General features: G+C 38.8%; 2 protein-coding genes across 2 annotated transcripts in view; both read right to left on the bottom strand.

The window, feature by feature from the left end:
* The window catches only part of LOC133267073 (dynein axonemal heavy chain 5-like), a 459,819-nt gene that overhangs the window by 97,907 nt on the left and 344,851 nt on the right, over positions 1-17,061 (bottom strand). The window lies entirely within an intron of this gene.
* Positions 2,121-15,997, bottom strand: SLC39A6 (solute carrier family 39 member 6). The gene is made up of 9 exons (XM_061449007.1): positions 15,227-15,997; positions 13,806-13,986; positions 13,356-13,525; positions 11,997-12,209; positions 10,275-10,344; positions 8,195-8,572; positions 3,740-3,820; positions 3,189-3,379; positions 2,121-2,411 (listed from the first exon to the last, which is right to left on the bottom strand). Exons 1-9 carry the CDS (start codon positions 15,953-15,955, stop codon positions 2,259-2,261), a joined length of 2,166 nt encoding a protein of 721 aa, XP_061304991.1. The 5' UTR covers positions 15,956-15,997; the 3' UTR covers positions 2,121-2,258.

The following is a 17,061-nucleotide window of genomic DNA, read 5'->3' as shown; positions in this document are numbered from 1 at the left end:
TCTCTTGTGCAACCCTAGGTCACATGTCTTCTTGCTGTGTCATATCCAGCACACAAACAGAAGTCTGATGTACTAAGAAGTACTCATGACCAAGGAGACAGAGCATACCTGACATCTGAAAGAGCTGAAGGTGTGGGACAGAAGGCAAATGATCCATAGGTTAAAGCACTCTCAATTTATGGGGGTTTACCAGACCACTCGTAAACACAGTGCCCAAACCCTACAAAACCCATTAGGATGCAGTGAGGTTGCACCTCAGACACATCTCAGCAAAACAGAACTGTGACGAGAGGTTTGGGAAGAAAGAGGGGGAAAAGTCTCACCGATTATTTTTTTGCCCAGGAACATATCTTGCTCATGAGGAGCAGCACTGGAGAACAAACTGAGGCACATGAGCTCCAAGGGAGATCAGCACCATGACACCAGAAAGGCAAGACTCATTTAGACAGGTCAGGCACAAATCAGACCACTCCAAAGGGCAACACGTTCATCTGCAATGAAGAGACATCAGGAAGAGACCTCCAAGAAGAAAACCAGCCATATTTTAAGAGATCTGGAATGAGGTGGGACTGCCAGGATGCAAGATCAGTACAGAAAAACTAAGCAGTCAAGGTATGAAAAATTCCATTTTTGACATGCTTTGTGTATGTATGTGTGTCAGCATGGTGGTCACTGTAGCTGGTTTGAACTTACTTGTTTTCCTGAAGAAAACAGTGCTGTACATATCTGAAACAAAACAGCTTTTGGTAAGCCAAAGATTATGGTATTCAAGCACTAGAGGTAGGAAAGGAAAGATGAATATCAACAGGTATGTTTTAGACAGAGTTTAGCTGCAACAGTCAAGAAGTTAACATAGCAGAAGGGCATAAGTATCATAAGAATGTAGACTAAAAAAAAAAAATACAAGTTACTTTCTCTTCAGAGTTCAAACTAACAGTTTAAGAGCATAGAAGACAGAGAAGCAATGGGCAGATATATAGATCAATCTCCATTTTTATCATACTCACAGCTACTACTAATTTTCTTCAGAAACATTAGAATACTATTGCTATAAGAGTAAAAAGAGCACCAGATGGGTGATCAAGGAGATTCTGCAGAAACATAGCAAAGGTCTACTGTACCATGGCAATACTCTCTGCAAATGCAGAATTTATTCATTTTGCCATTGCCTTTTTAAGCCTTCTCCTTCCTTCACTTACTTTCAGGGTAATTAAAACATTAAGCTTGAACTACATACTTATGTATATGCTTACAATTAACATGCTGCTTCCCTATATATGCTCCCAAAGCAATTTTCTTATTTAGGATTTCTCAGCTTTAGTTGTTGCAAAGACCATAACTGTTTTTTGTAAGCACAGGTTTGTGTGCAATCACACTTAAATCATCAGCTCTCCTACTCTGCTCAAGCTACTTCCCAAAGTAAATCAATGCTTTAGTTAAGGAACCTGTTGTAGTAAATGACTGTCTCAGCCTGTAGCACTCCTCCCCTTGATATCAGACTTTAATATAACTTTGCCATTTCAGGCAGCATTAAGTGGGATACAGCACTACTTTAAGTCTCTTTGATGGAATTCACATATATTGGAGCCAGAGCTATGCTTTTATGGTCTAATAACTGATCAGAAGGGATGGAAAAAGTAAACACTTTGTTTGGAGTAGAAACCAGCTAGAATAAGACACAAAGATCCCACAAGCTACTGAGAGAAGAACCACCACAAAAAGGATGGAGTTGACTCATCTGCCACTCAGTGTAAACTAAGTGGATGCAGAAGAGATAAGTTTCTACCAATATAAACACACACTACACATTACATCTCGTTTTACACTGCTCACTGTGTTTTGTGTCCACTGATTTTGATTGTGCTAAAATAAAACCTGTCATTTTACTACTTTAAACCAACAAAACCCTGAAATAAAAAAATATAATTACATACAGTAAATAAATTTACTAAACACAACACAAACCTTAACCCTGCAGCCAATACTCCTTTAATAGCTTTGGCACCTTCAGCATGTTTTACCAAGTACAGCTTTCCACAGTACCATAATGCAATGCTAAATCCTAAATTAAAAAAATAATAAAAAATCCCAAACAAACAAAAAAATCAACCCTATGTTTCTATCAGGGGAGAAGGAATAACAGCACAACAATAAAAATATCTAGTCTATATCAACCGTACCTCTCCACTAGGGAATTTAATAGAAAAAAAGCCTACCACATATAATTTAACACCAAGCTCTCTTCCTGGCAAACAGGATTACAAGTTAATACTGAAAACAATCTTATGTTCAAATACAGAGATAAGCAGCATTATTCCAAAACCCAACAGAATCCCAGCATTCTGTAACAGGAAGTATCCCCAGCGGCTACATCCATGATCACTGGCATCATTGTGGAGCATTTCAGGTACCTAAACAAACAAGAAAGTGTTAAATGCTTTCAAAATAAAGTTACTTCAAACCCAGTTCCTCAGCCATGAGGCATGAGGTAGCAGAGCCTCACTCCTCTGGTCTTTCCTGTTGACTACATTACTATTACTCCTTGAATTAAGTGTCACTCAACATGACTAGTATTATCAGAGGCTACTTTCATATTTAGACACAGAGAATCTGTAATGTTCCAATTACTGTTTTCATGGTAATTATGCTGATGTCCTAAGCCAGCCATTTACTCAGGATATGACTATTTACCAACTGATGTAATCAAGCCACACAAAGAATTCTGTTCTTAAGACAAAAGCTAAGATATGCTAACTATCCACCAAGTACTTTGTACTTCTGTACAAACATACTTCTGAGGTATAGTTTAATATAATTGTCTTTATGCCAATAAACAGTAATAATTTAATGCAGAAGTTGAAGCATATTTAGTGGTGCAGATAGTGTGCCACTTGCTTACTGACTACCTGCTAACTAGCCACTGTCTGAAGCATTTTTTTTACTCCTGCTGTTAACTGCTTTTATTTAACAACTGAGGGAGAAAATCTTTGTACCTACAGTAAACTAAACAAAAGCCATCTTCCACCTGAACATGTAACTGAACACTTATGCTGCATACTAATCAGCATCCTCAAGTGCCTAAAAAGTTAATCGAGGGGAAAAGAGATGGAAGAATCTGAGCTCAAAATTTAATTAGCATTAATTCTTGAACTGTGTTATATACAATTCAAGTAGGTCTAGACACTTACCATATCCACAAGAGCCACATACATGAACAAACCAGCTGTAAGTGCAAATATCCACATGGAAACATTGTCTGCATAATGACCGATGAGGATCCCAGTCGCCATCCCAAGGTAGGCCAGCATAGCTGACAGAGCATTATAAAGCACAGCTTGTTTGACAGTCATACCAGCTTTTAGAAGTACAGCAAAATCTCCTACAACAGGGACAAAAAGTTTTCATCCACAGGTAACTCCTGGAGTATTCATGAGTTCTCATCTTACAAGATTACCAAGTTATTTTTGCACTGCTGTCTGCCTTCCCCCCCCATTTATAAAATCAGTTATTACTGGAGGGCAGAAAATTCACACAAAGTAACCGAATTTAGATTTTTTTTTAAAGATTAATTCAATTAACTAGAAGACTGTTAATTCTTAAAAGTACCCTTGAGTAGACGATCTGACACAAAGTTTTCTGATCAAATTTTACTGTGCCACAGAATAAAGTCACTTAAAATTCTCCAAAGTACATCTGTGAGTACCTATACCTACAGCATATGGAAATGCTGGGGTCTTACCTAGCTCATGAGGTAATTCATGGCAAAATACAGCCACAGAAGTGCTTAAACCACTAGATAACCCTTCAGTAAAGGCTGCTCCTATAAAGAGACAAGGGGGGGAGAAAACAATAAGAACATTACTGCATATTCAGACATCAAGTGCCAAACCATTGCTGCATTTGCTTGTATCAGATCAGGACATCAATTTCACTCAAATTTTATTTATGCTTATGGAAGCATTTAAACTTCAGCTGAACAGTTGTTGTTTAGGACTCCTAAGTTTCAAAATCCTCCTTCAGAATCATCCACTTGAAGTAAAGCAAATTTCATTATCTTATTTCTGACCTAAGCCCAACACCCTTTAATATCACAACCCTCTCAAAAAAAACAAAAAAACAGAAATACTGTCAGAAAACACTTTTTTTTAAGGAAACAAAGAGAAGGCAGCAGCTCAACTGCTTTTAAGAGTCAGGCACCAGAAAAAGGGAAGCCAACAGCAAGAGAGGTCACATGAAATCAGGAGTGAAAGATAGTGAATTCTAGGCAGCTTGCACATAAGTGAACTATCATACTTTAAATGGAGGAAACAAGCCCACACAAGAAACCCTTAAACTAGTCCAAGTAGTTTTTCTTGTTTTCCCCACTCCTGTTGCTTGCTATTTTTCTCAGGAGGAAGCAGCACACAGTAGGGGTGAAGAGCTGAGACATCTCATACAGGAGAAGAGGTCACCAGCTGCATGAAAGGCCTCTCCAATAGGTGCAGCAGAACTGTGTCCAGCTTCCTCTTCATCCACTACCAGAAGCATGCCAGCAAACAGGGTGCTACCGATAAGCAAAGAGGCTCAAGGCCATGTCATACATAGTTGGCACACATGAGACCCACTAGTACTGCTCACAGAGTAAGAGCTACAATGGCAGCAAGACCAGAGCAGACAATCCCCTCAATTTGCTGAGGTCATCACCCACAAGTAGGCCAGCAGTCTCTATCCGGATGTAAATCCTGGGGGTTTACACTGCTATCCAGGTTTCACCTGGAAGAAATGACTGGTGCTCCTCCATGCAGTAGTAACAGCAGCAGTGAAGGAGATACAGACAGCTCTGTATGAAGGATAATAACAGGATATTGAGAGAGTGTTTAGAAGGGATTCTACAGAACTAAGTCTCAGACTAAAGATGAAAGCAGGACCAAAGCAGCACTCAATAAGGAAACATGACCACCTGAAACAGTAAAATTTCAAAAAGAGTGAAGCCTGGCAACAGGGAGAACCCCTCTGTCCCCACTTGTAGCAGGTAATCTAAACAACAGAAATATCATCTTTTTCACTGCTAAAAAGATGTCTTGAAACACTGACAAGTTGAAATACGTATCTGCTATTATCCCCTCTGGAGAAACTGATTTAACAGCGTCTTAAAATACACTTTTAAGACATCAGTTCTCTCAAAGAAAAGCTAAAGAAAAAATATATATGTAAGTGTAGCATTCTGCAGTTTAGTTATTTATTGAAGCTACACAGAAAAGTCAGAATCACAGAAGATAGTTCCTGACAAATTAGTCAGATGCAACCGTTCCATGCTTTAATAGAAAAATAAGCACTTTTAAATTTTATTCCTACATGATTAGCACAAGATACTTGAGAAAAAAAAAAACAAACAACAGAACTGAGGGAAGTTATGGATAACAAATCACATGAAATTAGTGAACTGAAGGATTACTCTGGCTAAAGCTATCTTCACAGGAGCATTCACATCTAAATGTAAATACAGGTAAAACACTATACAAGTAGTACTGGCATTTTCAGATCATTTTGATGTTGTGAACATACCCAGAACTGAAAGAAACCCATTTCCATTAGTCTGAACAAGCTACACAGCAGGATGTCTAAAAGCTGTAGTTCACACTTGTTCAATAAGCCTTTGTTACCCCTCCTCATACTTTTCCCTTCATCACTATAAAGTCATAGCTCCTTCCCATATCTACCTAATGCTAGGGGGTAATTGACTGTGTGTCATTTGTATGCACATTTTCACTACTGATCAGCCAAGAAATTTACATTTCATGCTGCAACTTTCATCAGAAATGAGATTAAATCAGAAAGTCTCTTTTCACATTTTACTTTGAATTGACTGAGTCTGAACAACTGCAAATACTGCTGTGAGAGAAAATAACTGTTATTGGGGTTTCTCCTCAAACAAGAATGAACTTGTTTCAACAATAAAAGTTACAGAAAAAAACTGATACTGATGAACTGACCTCAGTATGCGATACAAGCTAGAAATGAATCCAATACTGGCAAAGATTAGTCTTATATACTAAAGTCAAGGTTATGAAAGACTAGCACAAGAACTGAAGATTACCGATTTGACTTTTTCTGTAACTTACTTTAGCATTTTCAATGTAAAATACCTGTAGTCTAGCTCTCTTAGAAAAAAAAACAAGGGAATTTTCAAACCTGACTTCCCACACAGAAGGCCAAAACATAATATTCAATGTTATTTTTGTGCTAAAGAAATATTTTCATTGAAGAATTATCAAAAAAGACTGAACTACAGCATGCAAGGGGAAAAAACAGGGACATTAAAAAATGTCTATTTATACATAAAATAGTTTATACTCATTTATATCAAAAAATAATTTATATTAGTTTATACTAGTTTAAATTAAAAGAAAAAAAATCAAACCAAAAAACCAAACACCTCAACTTTAAGAACAAGATTTTGAGTAGAGTATAACTTTTAAAAAGACAAATGTTTTAAATACTTTTCCAAGAGACTGAGCCTGTTTTGGGACAGAACAGCACACTGAGCATCTGAAGCAATCTACTTATGCTACATTCTAATTGATATAGCCCCTCTTAATCAAAAAGTCTGCATAAAGGCAACATATAACTTTATTGATATCTCCTCCATGATTCAGTTTCTGACAGGTAATAGCTAATTTCTGTCCTACCAACTAATGGCCTACTCTCACATTCTTAGAATACAAAAAGCAGCACAGACCTTCTCTGAAGGTTAGTACAAGCACAAGAACTGCAATGCTCCTCTTCAGTAGACAGTAGGATCTGAAAATATGGACATGACTAGACTCCTATGCAGAAGCATAAAAGCACTTTAGAGAACACTATGCCTTAGACCAAATTCATCTTACAGTAAAGATGAACATACATGTACCTATCACAGTACAAAAAAAATCACACATGTGTAGCCTAATCTACTGGATTGATTTTCAGGCTAAAGCAGGTTGAAAACAGGGTCCCACCTCCGTACTCACCATGCTCTGGTGAGAGGGTCCCACTCTCCGTGCTCTGGGGAAACAAAAAATGGCCCATAAAGCCAACTGTACCCTGGGCTGCATCAAAAGGAGTGTGACCAGGAAGTCAAAGAAGGTGATCCTGCCCCTCTACTCAGCTCTTGTGAGACCTCACTTGGAGTATTGTGTACAGTCCTGGTGCCCTCAACAGAGAAGATCATGGAGCTGCTGGAGCAAGTATAGAGGATAAGGAGGCTTGAGCACCTCCCATATAGACAGGCTTAGAAAACTGGGGCTGTTCAGCCTGGAGAAGAGCAGGCTGTGCAGAGACCTCATAGCAGCCTTCCAGTGTCTGAAGGGGCCCAACAAGGATGCCAGAGAGATTTTTCATGAGGGACTGCAGCAGTGGGACAAGGGGAGATGGGTTGGTCAAAACTTAAACAGGGGAAGTTTAGGTTAGATAGAAGGAAGAAGTTCTTTACTGTGAGGGTGGTGAGGAACCGGAACAGGCTGCCCAAAGAAGTGGTAAATGCCCCACCCCTGCAGTGTTCAAGGCCAGGTTTGAGAGGGCTTTGAGCAGCATGGTCTAAATGGGAGGTGTCCCTGCCTATGACAGAGGGGTTGGAACCAGATGATCTTAAGGTCCTTTCCAACCCAAACCATTCTGTGATTCTGTGTTTAACTAGTGCCCATCATAGGCAAAGCCACATGTGCAAAGTATGGAACCTGACTTTGCTATGTAACAAGTGAAGATGGAAGAGAAAGAAATAAAGGAAGCCAATGATACTAGTGGCCTGACTGAAGTAGAAAAACCACAGTTACTTTATATGTGACTAAGAAGACAAGCTAGTCTTACAAAATATTGCTGAGCACTTACAGACACTGAAATAAAGTCAGCTCTAAGTCCTAAATACTTTTTATAAGCCTAGCTTTAGTTTTGAAAAACATTAGCTTTAACTTTGCTAAAAGCAGGAAATATAGCACAGTTTATAGACTTCCTAAAGAAACATAGCTGTAAGCACATAAATTGTTTCATCTGCCACTGATATACAGGTTGTTAAACTGGAGATTTTTCTTATTCATTCACAGCAGCTATGAGGTAAATAGCTCAGGCTTCAAAGATCCACTGTTAATTAGTTATGTTCCTAAGAAAGAGATAAGTAACAGCAAGAAGATTTTGATGTCTTTACATACAAAAAAGCTGCAGTATCCAAGCCCACACTTACCAATTGCTAGGCCGTCACTAAAATTATGTAGTCCATCTCCCATAATCACCATCCATGCCAAAGTTGCTATTCCTGCATCCTTCAGTTCTTCACGTGAGTAGCGTTGACTGTGACTGTGGGGATGATGGTTCTGATGATGATGGTGATGTAGAATGTGATGGTAGTCATGGTGATGATGACTAAGATGATCTGTCTGTCCCAGAGTATCATGTAAGTGAGAATGACATTTGTTTCTACAGCCCCTGGACACATATTCATTTTCAGCCTCTTCTTGATGAGAATGAGCTATCATCACTTCTTCTTCTTCTTGTACGGTTGGCTGCTGAGAAATGAATGTTGATGGATCTTGAGAGTCTGTCCCTAGGTAGCCCTCAGGCCCTGTTACAAAAACCCAGAGTAAAATATTATGCATTTTTTAAAACACCTCGGAAGCAAAGATACAGTAAATTGACTAAGCAATGTAGTAAAGAAAAAACTAGTAAGTCTAGAAGCTGAGACATGGAAATATTCAAGGCCAGCTTGGATGGGGCTTCATGCAACGCGGTCTAGTGTCCCTTCCACCAGCTGGAAATAGATGAGCTTTTAGGTCCCTTCCCATCCAAAGGATTCTGTGATACACCAGCTTCTTACACCAGAAGCTTCTCCCTCCTCCCACTTCCCCCCCTCCAACAGTTTCCACAGCTTTTTCTTCATTAAATTTCTGTGATAATTCCCAATAGTTCAAAATAATAAAAACTTATTTTTTATCCCTACTACTGAAGCAGGCCCTACATTTAGGGGGCCACAAATGCCTCCTAAAAAGGTAGAAAAAACTTTTACTCTCAAATCCTGTGCAAATTAAACAACAGCATACGGCTCTACGTCTCAGTTTCACAGCATGAAGGCTGTTAGTTTAACTGTGTCAGAATGACAAACTGCTGTCTGGAAAGCACATGCCATTTATTCATCTTAAGGCTGAAAAATAAGAATGCTGAAGAGGATCACGTTATAGATCATTCTGGAAACTCCTGTAATTGACATAATACAGGAGCTTAAGTTTGAACACCTAAAAGTAAACACCCAAAAATAAAGCCATCACCACAGACCAGGAAACATCCTCACATAACCATCAGTGACACACTAAGGATAGTTATTTTAACTAACTCCTAAAAGTTGCTAAATTCTTTCCTTGCGATTAAATGAACAAACACTTTTTTTCCCCACTGTGCACTACTGATTAATTTTATAACTAAAGAAAAAGTTTTCTGAAAAACTGAACACATCTTTAAGCCACAAGAGCTAACACATATCTAGTGAGACATGTTTTGGCTCATACTATGATTTTGGGGAAAATGATGGTTTGCAGTCCCAAATACTTCAAGTAAACTCTAAAATTTTAGACTATTCAAGTCATAAATACTCTAACAAAACCCAGACTTAAGATAATACAGAAATCTAAATAGAACACACACATAACATCTAACAGTCTGTACCCAGCAGGCACAGCTGTATTTGCAACAGGCATAGCCAGAACTGCTTCAGAAATGACTTCAGCTTCTGCTATTAAATCCAAAACTAAAAGGCTTAAGGTTTAGAATCATAGTATAGAATCATAGAATAGTTAGGGCTGGAAAGGACCTTAAGATCATCAAGTTCCAACTCCCCTGCATGGGCAGGGACACCTCACACTAAACCGTATCACCCAAGGCCTCGTCCAACCTGGTCTTGAACACTGCCAGGGATGGAGCATTCACAACCTCCCTGGGCAACCTATTCCAGTGCCTCACCACCCTAACAGGAAAGAATTTCCTCCTTATATCCAACCTAAACTTCCCCTGTTTAAGTTTTAACCTGTTACCCCTTGTCCTATCAAAATTGTGAATTCACCGCTTCCAAGCTATCAATCCTTTCTAAAGGGAAACAGGAAATAGAACTAGTCCTTTACATAGCAATGCATAGACAAGTCTTGTATTAAAAAGAATTCAAGTAGGCAGTGACCCAACCCATGGTAAGAAGCAACTCTATAAGATGCCATGGATCAGGCATTTTTTTAAACAGCATTGCCACAAAACAACAACTGTGTAGTATCACTGAGACTTACGATCATCTGTGTCTAACTTTTCTTCGTTCGCTGAAAACTTCTTATTTTCTCCATCATCTTCATTTTTTTTCTTATTCCAAAAGAAAATACTGTAGTTATGAATATTTTACTTATTTTTCAGGATATGCATGAGCAATATGATATTCATAACATTTATGCAGCCTGCACAGAAAGAGGACAACATGGAAGCCATATAAAGACTACAGAAGAGGAACATCAGAAACTCAGCTAAGTACAGTAAGATGAAAAAGGTTCCTCAGGCTCCATAGGAGGGGGAAAAAAAACACAAACCTCACACATATAAATATTGCACATTTTTGAAAAAGGAATAAAGCAGACAGGTTCATCTGAAAAGTGGAACACATCAAATACTGAGTAAGAGTTATTCCACTTACTCATTTCCATTGTAACATCAGTATGGGTTCTTCTAATGCACTGAAGGAAAACCAACTAAAATCTCTAATCATTGCTCACTGATGCCTGTATCACAACAATTTGTGATCAGTGACTCTGTATCTAGAAGGGCATACTTAGTCTAACAGGAAGTTTATTGCCAGTGGCTGAGAGGACCCTGAAAATATTTGCTTTGCTTGGAACTCACTACGACCTCTCCTGGCAACTATATATAACTAGACAGGGAAAACAATCCTCTCACTCGCAGTTAGCTTAGCTTCAGTACAAACCACACCAACATAACTTCTCATGACCAAAGTCCAAGAGCTTACATGGCATCTGTCCTGAGACTGTTACCTTAGTGACTGATTTAATAATAAATCCAGACATTATCAGTCATTGTGGTAGCATAGAAAATAGCTATTTTTAAGCTAAGTAGTTAGGACTTTACTAACTTTCTTCAAGCAAAATTTAATATATCACCAACTTTTACTGTATCATTTTATACTGAGTCAGCTTTTACATCATTGTTTATTCCTGGCTACACTTTAAAGACCTCAGTTACCAGTAATAGATAAGTTACCAGCACTTACAATCTACCAAAAGTCAATTATAATTTACCTTCCACATAAAAAAAACCAGAAACCAGCATAGTAATCTAAAAGCTATGTTGGTTTTTGGTTTTGGGAGTTTTGTTTGTTTGGTTTCTGTTGGGTTTGTTTTCTTTTTGTTTTGTTTTTTTTTGGGTGGGGGGTGGGGTGAGGAGGGGTGAAGAAGGAAAAGAAACAAGAGGCTGGGCAGACTGTATTTCCAGAATGAACACTATCTAACGAAGTCACTTTCTACAGTGTAGTTGGATGCTAATTTATGTATGCACCTACCCCTTTTGTGCAAGGGCCTCCCTCAACAGTACAATAACTGTATGAGTTCATCTTACTTCATCCATTATGAGAATTAAAATAATAATAAAAACAATTCAAGTAGTTGTGCAATAGTCTTGAGATGTCAGAAGTCAATAATGAACCATAACTTCCAAAATCACTATTAAAACAAAGGATGCAAATGGCTGTTTGCTCAAACAATTCACTCTGGTGTCAAGCCCGTACTATATGTCTGGTTAAGGAAGTAGCTCAAGAGCTCTTCCATAACAGGACCACACAAAAAGTTACTCCATAAAGTATGTGTGGCACCAATATAAATGAAATTACAACACTAATCAAGTCAGCAATCACTATTAAATCAGAGATCTACGGTATTCATAAATGATTTTTTGTAAGTGTATTCAGAAATCATGCAATGCACTATAGCTTCAAGTAATAGTTTCTGTACCTTTTTCTTCTTGTCTTTAAACTGCTTTATTAAAGTGATCAAATGCTCCACTAGAAACATGAAATATAATCCTCCAAGTGCTGTAAGTCCCTTCCATGTAGAATCCAGGTTGGCACTCTCCTCTACACTTTGAGAAGCAAGATGTTTGAACATAGAGCTTTTGTTTTGTTCAAGCAGAGTTTTTTCGTGGTGATGGTGATGGTTGCCATGAGACTAAGGGGAGAACCAAATGGGTAAGTCATTATATTCAAAAGAACTGATAACATAAGAAACACAAGATATTCTTCACATTCTTTTTCCCAAGTTGAGTCCAATTTTCATGGGGCAAATGCTCTAGATACAAACTCAAATGATTACAAATAAGTCTGCTGATACAGAAAAGCACTGCAGGGATTGAGAGTAGGCCTGGAATTCACCCTCTCACAGAAGCTACAGGCATTCTGCTCAATATAAGACGTTCAACTGCCCCCACAGAAACTCCTGACACCATCAAGGAAACTGCATCTTAAGCAGTTAGTCCCAGCAAGCACACCAATTACTTTTCCATCTAAAACAGCTTACAGTTTCTGTATGAAGAACTTGGCATTAGTTTCCTTCTTTAAAGGAACTCAGGCATTCTTCCCCTCCTTACTGGCTAGTGATAAGTTCACAATAAAAAAAATTGGGGGCACCTCCCCCACTCATGTTTACATTTACACAGCCTCACACAGCAAAAGGAAAAAAGAACCTAACAAATTACAGGCAGGTCTCAAAGTACCTGCAGTCCTTTTTACCCATCTCAGACAAAAAGCTCCAGCTTTCAGGTAAGAGCTCCAAAGAAAAGTGGAAATTTAGCTATCACACTTCAATTTCATTGTCCACACATAACTTCAAAATCCACCAAGAAATGTTTTCTTCGGATTTCAGCAATGTTTTATTCTAACCAAAAAATTGCAGTGAATAAGCCATCAAGATAAGTGGGTGCCAACAGAAAACAACGGATTATCTATTGCACATTAAAACGTACAGTGAGCGATATCTGGTATCTATGAAGTTCATTAAACTGTAGGCATTACAGTAAGTGACTAAACACATGCAAAATCCTTGCATGCAAGGAACAAGAGTGATTTAGCACCATATATGACTAAGAACAGTAAATAGAGGAATAATGAGGGAAGTTCTTACATTATAAGGACTGCAAAATGAATAATACAGTTTTAAATGGGAAACCTTTCCATCAAATAATCTACTTTGCAAGACTGAGAAGTGACTCACCAAATAGGCATTAATTAGCAAGGATTAAAATTATCACTAAGGAGTACAGACAGGTGTCAAATTCTCTGCTTAGAGATAATGAACAAAACAGTAATTAATACTCACATGAGGAAGGAGATGTAAGAAAGCATCTCCGCTCAAAGTCCCCACAGCCAATGCCACAAGAAAACTTAGGAGAAATTTGAAAAACACTCGATTCATCAGTGGTACCAATATAACACCCAGCAGGGAAAGAAAACTGATGATGGAGATGGATATAAAGCCACCGATCCAAGCTGGTTTAAAAGAAAAAAGTAATAAGAATAAATAACAGCTGTGTGAGATTGCTTGCTTGACATTCCTGCTATCAAATACTCCTGACCATTCAATTAACTGGATGTTAACAAATTGTACACCACAAAGATTTCTCTCTACACATGGTCAAATGTAAAAGAAAATAAACTTTTTTCAATTCTGAAACATGTTTCTCAAATTTATAACCAACACTAATGGGTTTTCAGTAAGCTTTTATTCCATGCTAAAAATAAACAAAAAAAAACCAAACCCACAACCTACCTATTTGCAGAGAGTAACTTTTTGGAGGAGTTTCAGCTTTTTCACTAGTTGCATGGACTATGCAGTATTTGCCATCAATCTGATTAATAAGAGCTGGACAGAGGTAACTAAATTCTGTAGCAGTCAACAATACTTGAGTGCCTATTCCATGGGACTGCATCAGTTTTGATGCACTGGAGCACTGTGGAAAGACGTATGTTAAAGATTAATCAGAACCAAAATACCCCGATATATCCGAAGAGGCCTGTACATCCTATTTTAATTGAAATGCATCAGATGAAAACAGCTGTATCAACAGAAATTAAACACAGGTAACAAAGCAATTTAGGAAGAACTGTACCTCCATCCTGCTCAGAAAGCTAGTTTGGGAGTCCTAGTATATGGGGCATAATTATCAGTCCTCCTCAAAACAAAGGGGTCAGATGCTTTGCCGTGTAAGCAAAAAAAGTCTAACACTTTCCATCAAGTTTGTAGAGGCCGTATAAAGAATTACTAAGAAGGTTAAATCCCTTTTTATAGAAGTGACAACCACAGAAAGTTTTGTACAGAACGTGCTCTGCATGTGCTTCCTCCAGTGAAGTTTCCCAATGTACGACCTACAGTCCTGCTGCATTTAAATAACAGAAGTACTGCTGCTCTGACTGTGCAGAATGCAGTAACCTTGTGAATACAGTGCCTACAATAAACTACACAACACCCAATGAATTACCTGTCATGGCTGCATACATTAAGACCCAAGAGAGCCACCTGCTTTTGAAAGCATTTAATGGAGAAGGATCTGATAGTGTAACGAAACTGCTTAAAGCACTATAGACCTTATCAGCAATACAGTATTTTAAAATAATAGTTAACATTTTGCAGCCATCTGTTTCACAGTTGGTGTCCACATACTGTCTTAAAGAAGATGGGGAGGGTGGAATCAAAGGAAGGTGCCTATTACTTCCCTGCAGCTCTACACTATCTGCCATAGGATTATCTAGCACTTGTGAAGTAGCTTTGATAAGAATGACAGTATTTTAGCTAGATTTTTTTTTTTCCACTTTCACCACATCATTAGGAAAAGACAACAGATTCTGGCTCTAAGGCAGAACAGCAAGTTTTAAATTCAAAGTGTTTTCACATTTAGTAGAATTAAAAAATACATAAATATATAAAAGTGTACATTTATATTTAGTGTATGTACATATTTTTCAGAAAAATTAATTGTATTAATTGTATATGTATTTTCCTCTGAGCTCAGGAGCATAGCACAACATTCCTTCAAAACGTTAAGTTTCAAGGGAAACCGTTTGTGTGCTTTTGGCTACAAGTACTGTTACACCACAAAACACTCACCCAGTTAAATAGTAAGCACCATAATAAGCCATAATAACATTCCCAGTAGATCTGGATTCTCAAGAACACGGGACAATCAGCCTCACCTCTTGTGTATTTTGGTTTTTCAGTTTAGAATACAGGTAACTCCCTTTTTCTGATTCCTTCGGAGAAGCATGAGATTCATTTGCTTTGCTGTTCATAGGTAAGCTTGTGTTGCTGCCACCTGTGACATTAACGGTATTAGGACTGGACAGACCTAGACGAGTAGCATGCTTCATTTCTCCAGGTTGCACATTCTGTAACTCAGAGTGGCCACCCGTGGTAGCAGTGATGAAGGGCGCCGTTCTTTCACTAACCACGTTCTTGCTGCGTACAAAGTTTTGCTGATGTTCTGCATTTTGTATTTTATGAGGCTCCTTTGAGTGACTGTTCCTGTGGTCTTTGTTAGCATCTGATTCGTGGTTTGGACAAACAGTCTTCTCAGAGGTTTTACTCAACAGCACACGATTATGATGGTGATGGTCATGATCATGGTCATGATCATGGTCATGTTCTATTTTAATTCTTTTCATTTTATCTATACCTATGTTCTGGAGCAGTTTTTTAAATCCATCAATTGACAGCGAGTTGTTTTCTCCATAACGATGAAAGAGTTCTTGAAGGTGAAACTTCTGTATTAATCCTGCCAAATCAATATTAACACCAGCTGCCTTTTCTGGAAAAGTTCTCTCCATTGTATGCACAACAGTAACCATCTCCACTCCATGATGATAAATTTCACACGTTAGTATGGAAAACAATAGAAGGAAAGTGATTGACACTGTACTCCCCATTACAGTTTCTTTCTACCAAAGAAGAAACAAAAATATAAAAAAATGAAATTTTAACAGTTTCCATAAAACTGATCCCATCTTCCTCTGTAACAGATATTCATAATTTGCTTAAACAAAAGAAACCTACAATTAACCGAAACAAACCCTACTAAAAGTATCAATGCAGTAAGCAAACAACTATTTAAATACCTTACACATTCATCACCTTTCCCAGGTGCTGTGGCCTCAGGCAACAGGAGATGAAGCTGCATACCACAGAGAAGTCACTGGCCGTAAACACCCCCCAGGTGTGAGCTTATCTTTGTTTAGTTTGACCTGAGCCAGTCCTCTTAACACAAGCTAAACAAGGAGAGAACACCCTCAAGGGTGTACCAACTGAGTTCTAGGTTAGGCTTTTCTTGTGGTAAAAACAAGCCTTATAATTTCTCTCTTAGCAACGAACAGGTAGTACAAATTGTGTGTTCACGCATAAAAATCAGAATTCCCAACCTTCCATCCCTGAATTTCCCACAGGTTTTGGCGGGGTGAGCTTTCAGCACTTCAGAAAAAAATGTGTTTATGTTGTCTACATATTTGAACATTGCTGTCGACCTTACAGCTCCTTGCAGCATGCAGGCAGTCCACGGCTGCAGACCAAACGCAAGCGTCAACACTTGCGTGTTTTATTCCATAATCACAGAATGGTTTGGGTTGGAAGGGACCTTAAAGATCATCTTGTTGCAATCCCCGTGCCACAGGCAGGGACACCTTCCACTAGACCAGGCTGCTCAAAGCCCCGTCCAATCTGGTTTACTCCTAGCAAGACTACGGATTAACCGGTATTTAGGCTGCGTACGGACCATGTCTGAAGGCTGCCTCCACCCTTCCCTAAAGAAGCACGAAAAACAACGTAACGCAAACAACTTCTCGGTTTCCATCAAGCCTACAACTACGCTTAAAATCCCAGCACTGCCGCCGGGACCCGCAGGCCGCGCCAGTACCCTCGGTCACCGCTACAAACCGCGCCGACAGGGGAGAAAGCACCAGCACTGCCCCCGTTCCACCCCGCTCCCCTGACGCCGTGAACGCGCCCGGCCCGCCTCACCGCGGGAGGGGAGACCCCGGCC

Source organism: Pezoporus flaviventris, unplaced genomic scaffold (assembly GCF_033815535.1).
Source record: "Pezoporus flaviventris isolate CSIRO_AGI_PZ_B2104156 unplaced genomic scaffold, CSIRO_AGI_Pfla_v1 ptg000007l, whole genome shotgun sequence".
Lineage (NCBI taxonomy): Eukaryota > Metazoa > Chordata > Aves > Psittaciformes > Psittacidae > Pezoporus > Pezoporus flaviventris.
Note: the sequence above shows the minus strand (reverse complement) of the source record. Positions and strands in the feature narration are given on the sequence as shown.

Coding starts and splice junctions, on each gene's coding strand:
- SLC39A6 (XM_061449007.1), bottom strand. CDS start 15,955: ATGGGGAGTACAGTGTCAATCACTTTCCTTCTATTGTTTTCCATACTA. Junction 13,987..15,226: donor AAAACCAAAATACACAAGAG/GTGAGGCTGATT, acceptor GTCTTTCCACAG/TGCTCCAGTGCATCAAAACT. Junction 10,345..11,996: donor TTAAAGACAAGAAGAAAAAG/GTACAGAAACTA, acceptor TTTTGGAATAAG/AAAAAAAATGAAGATGATGG.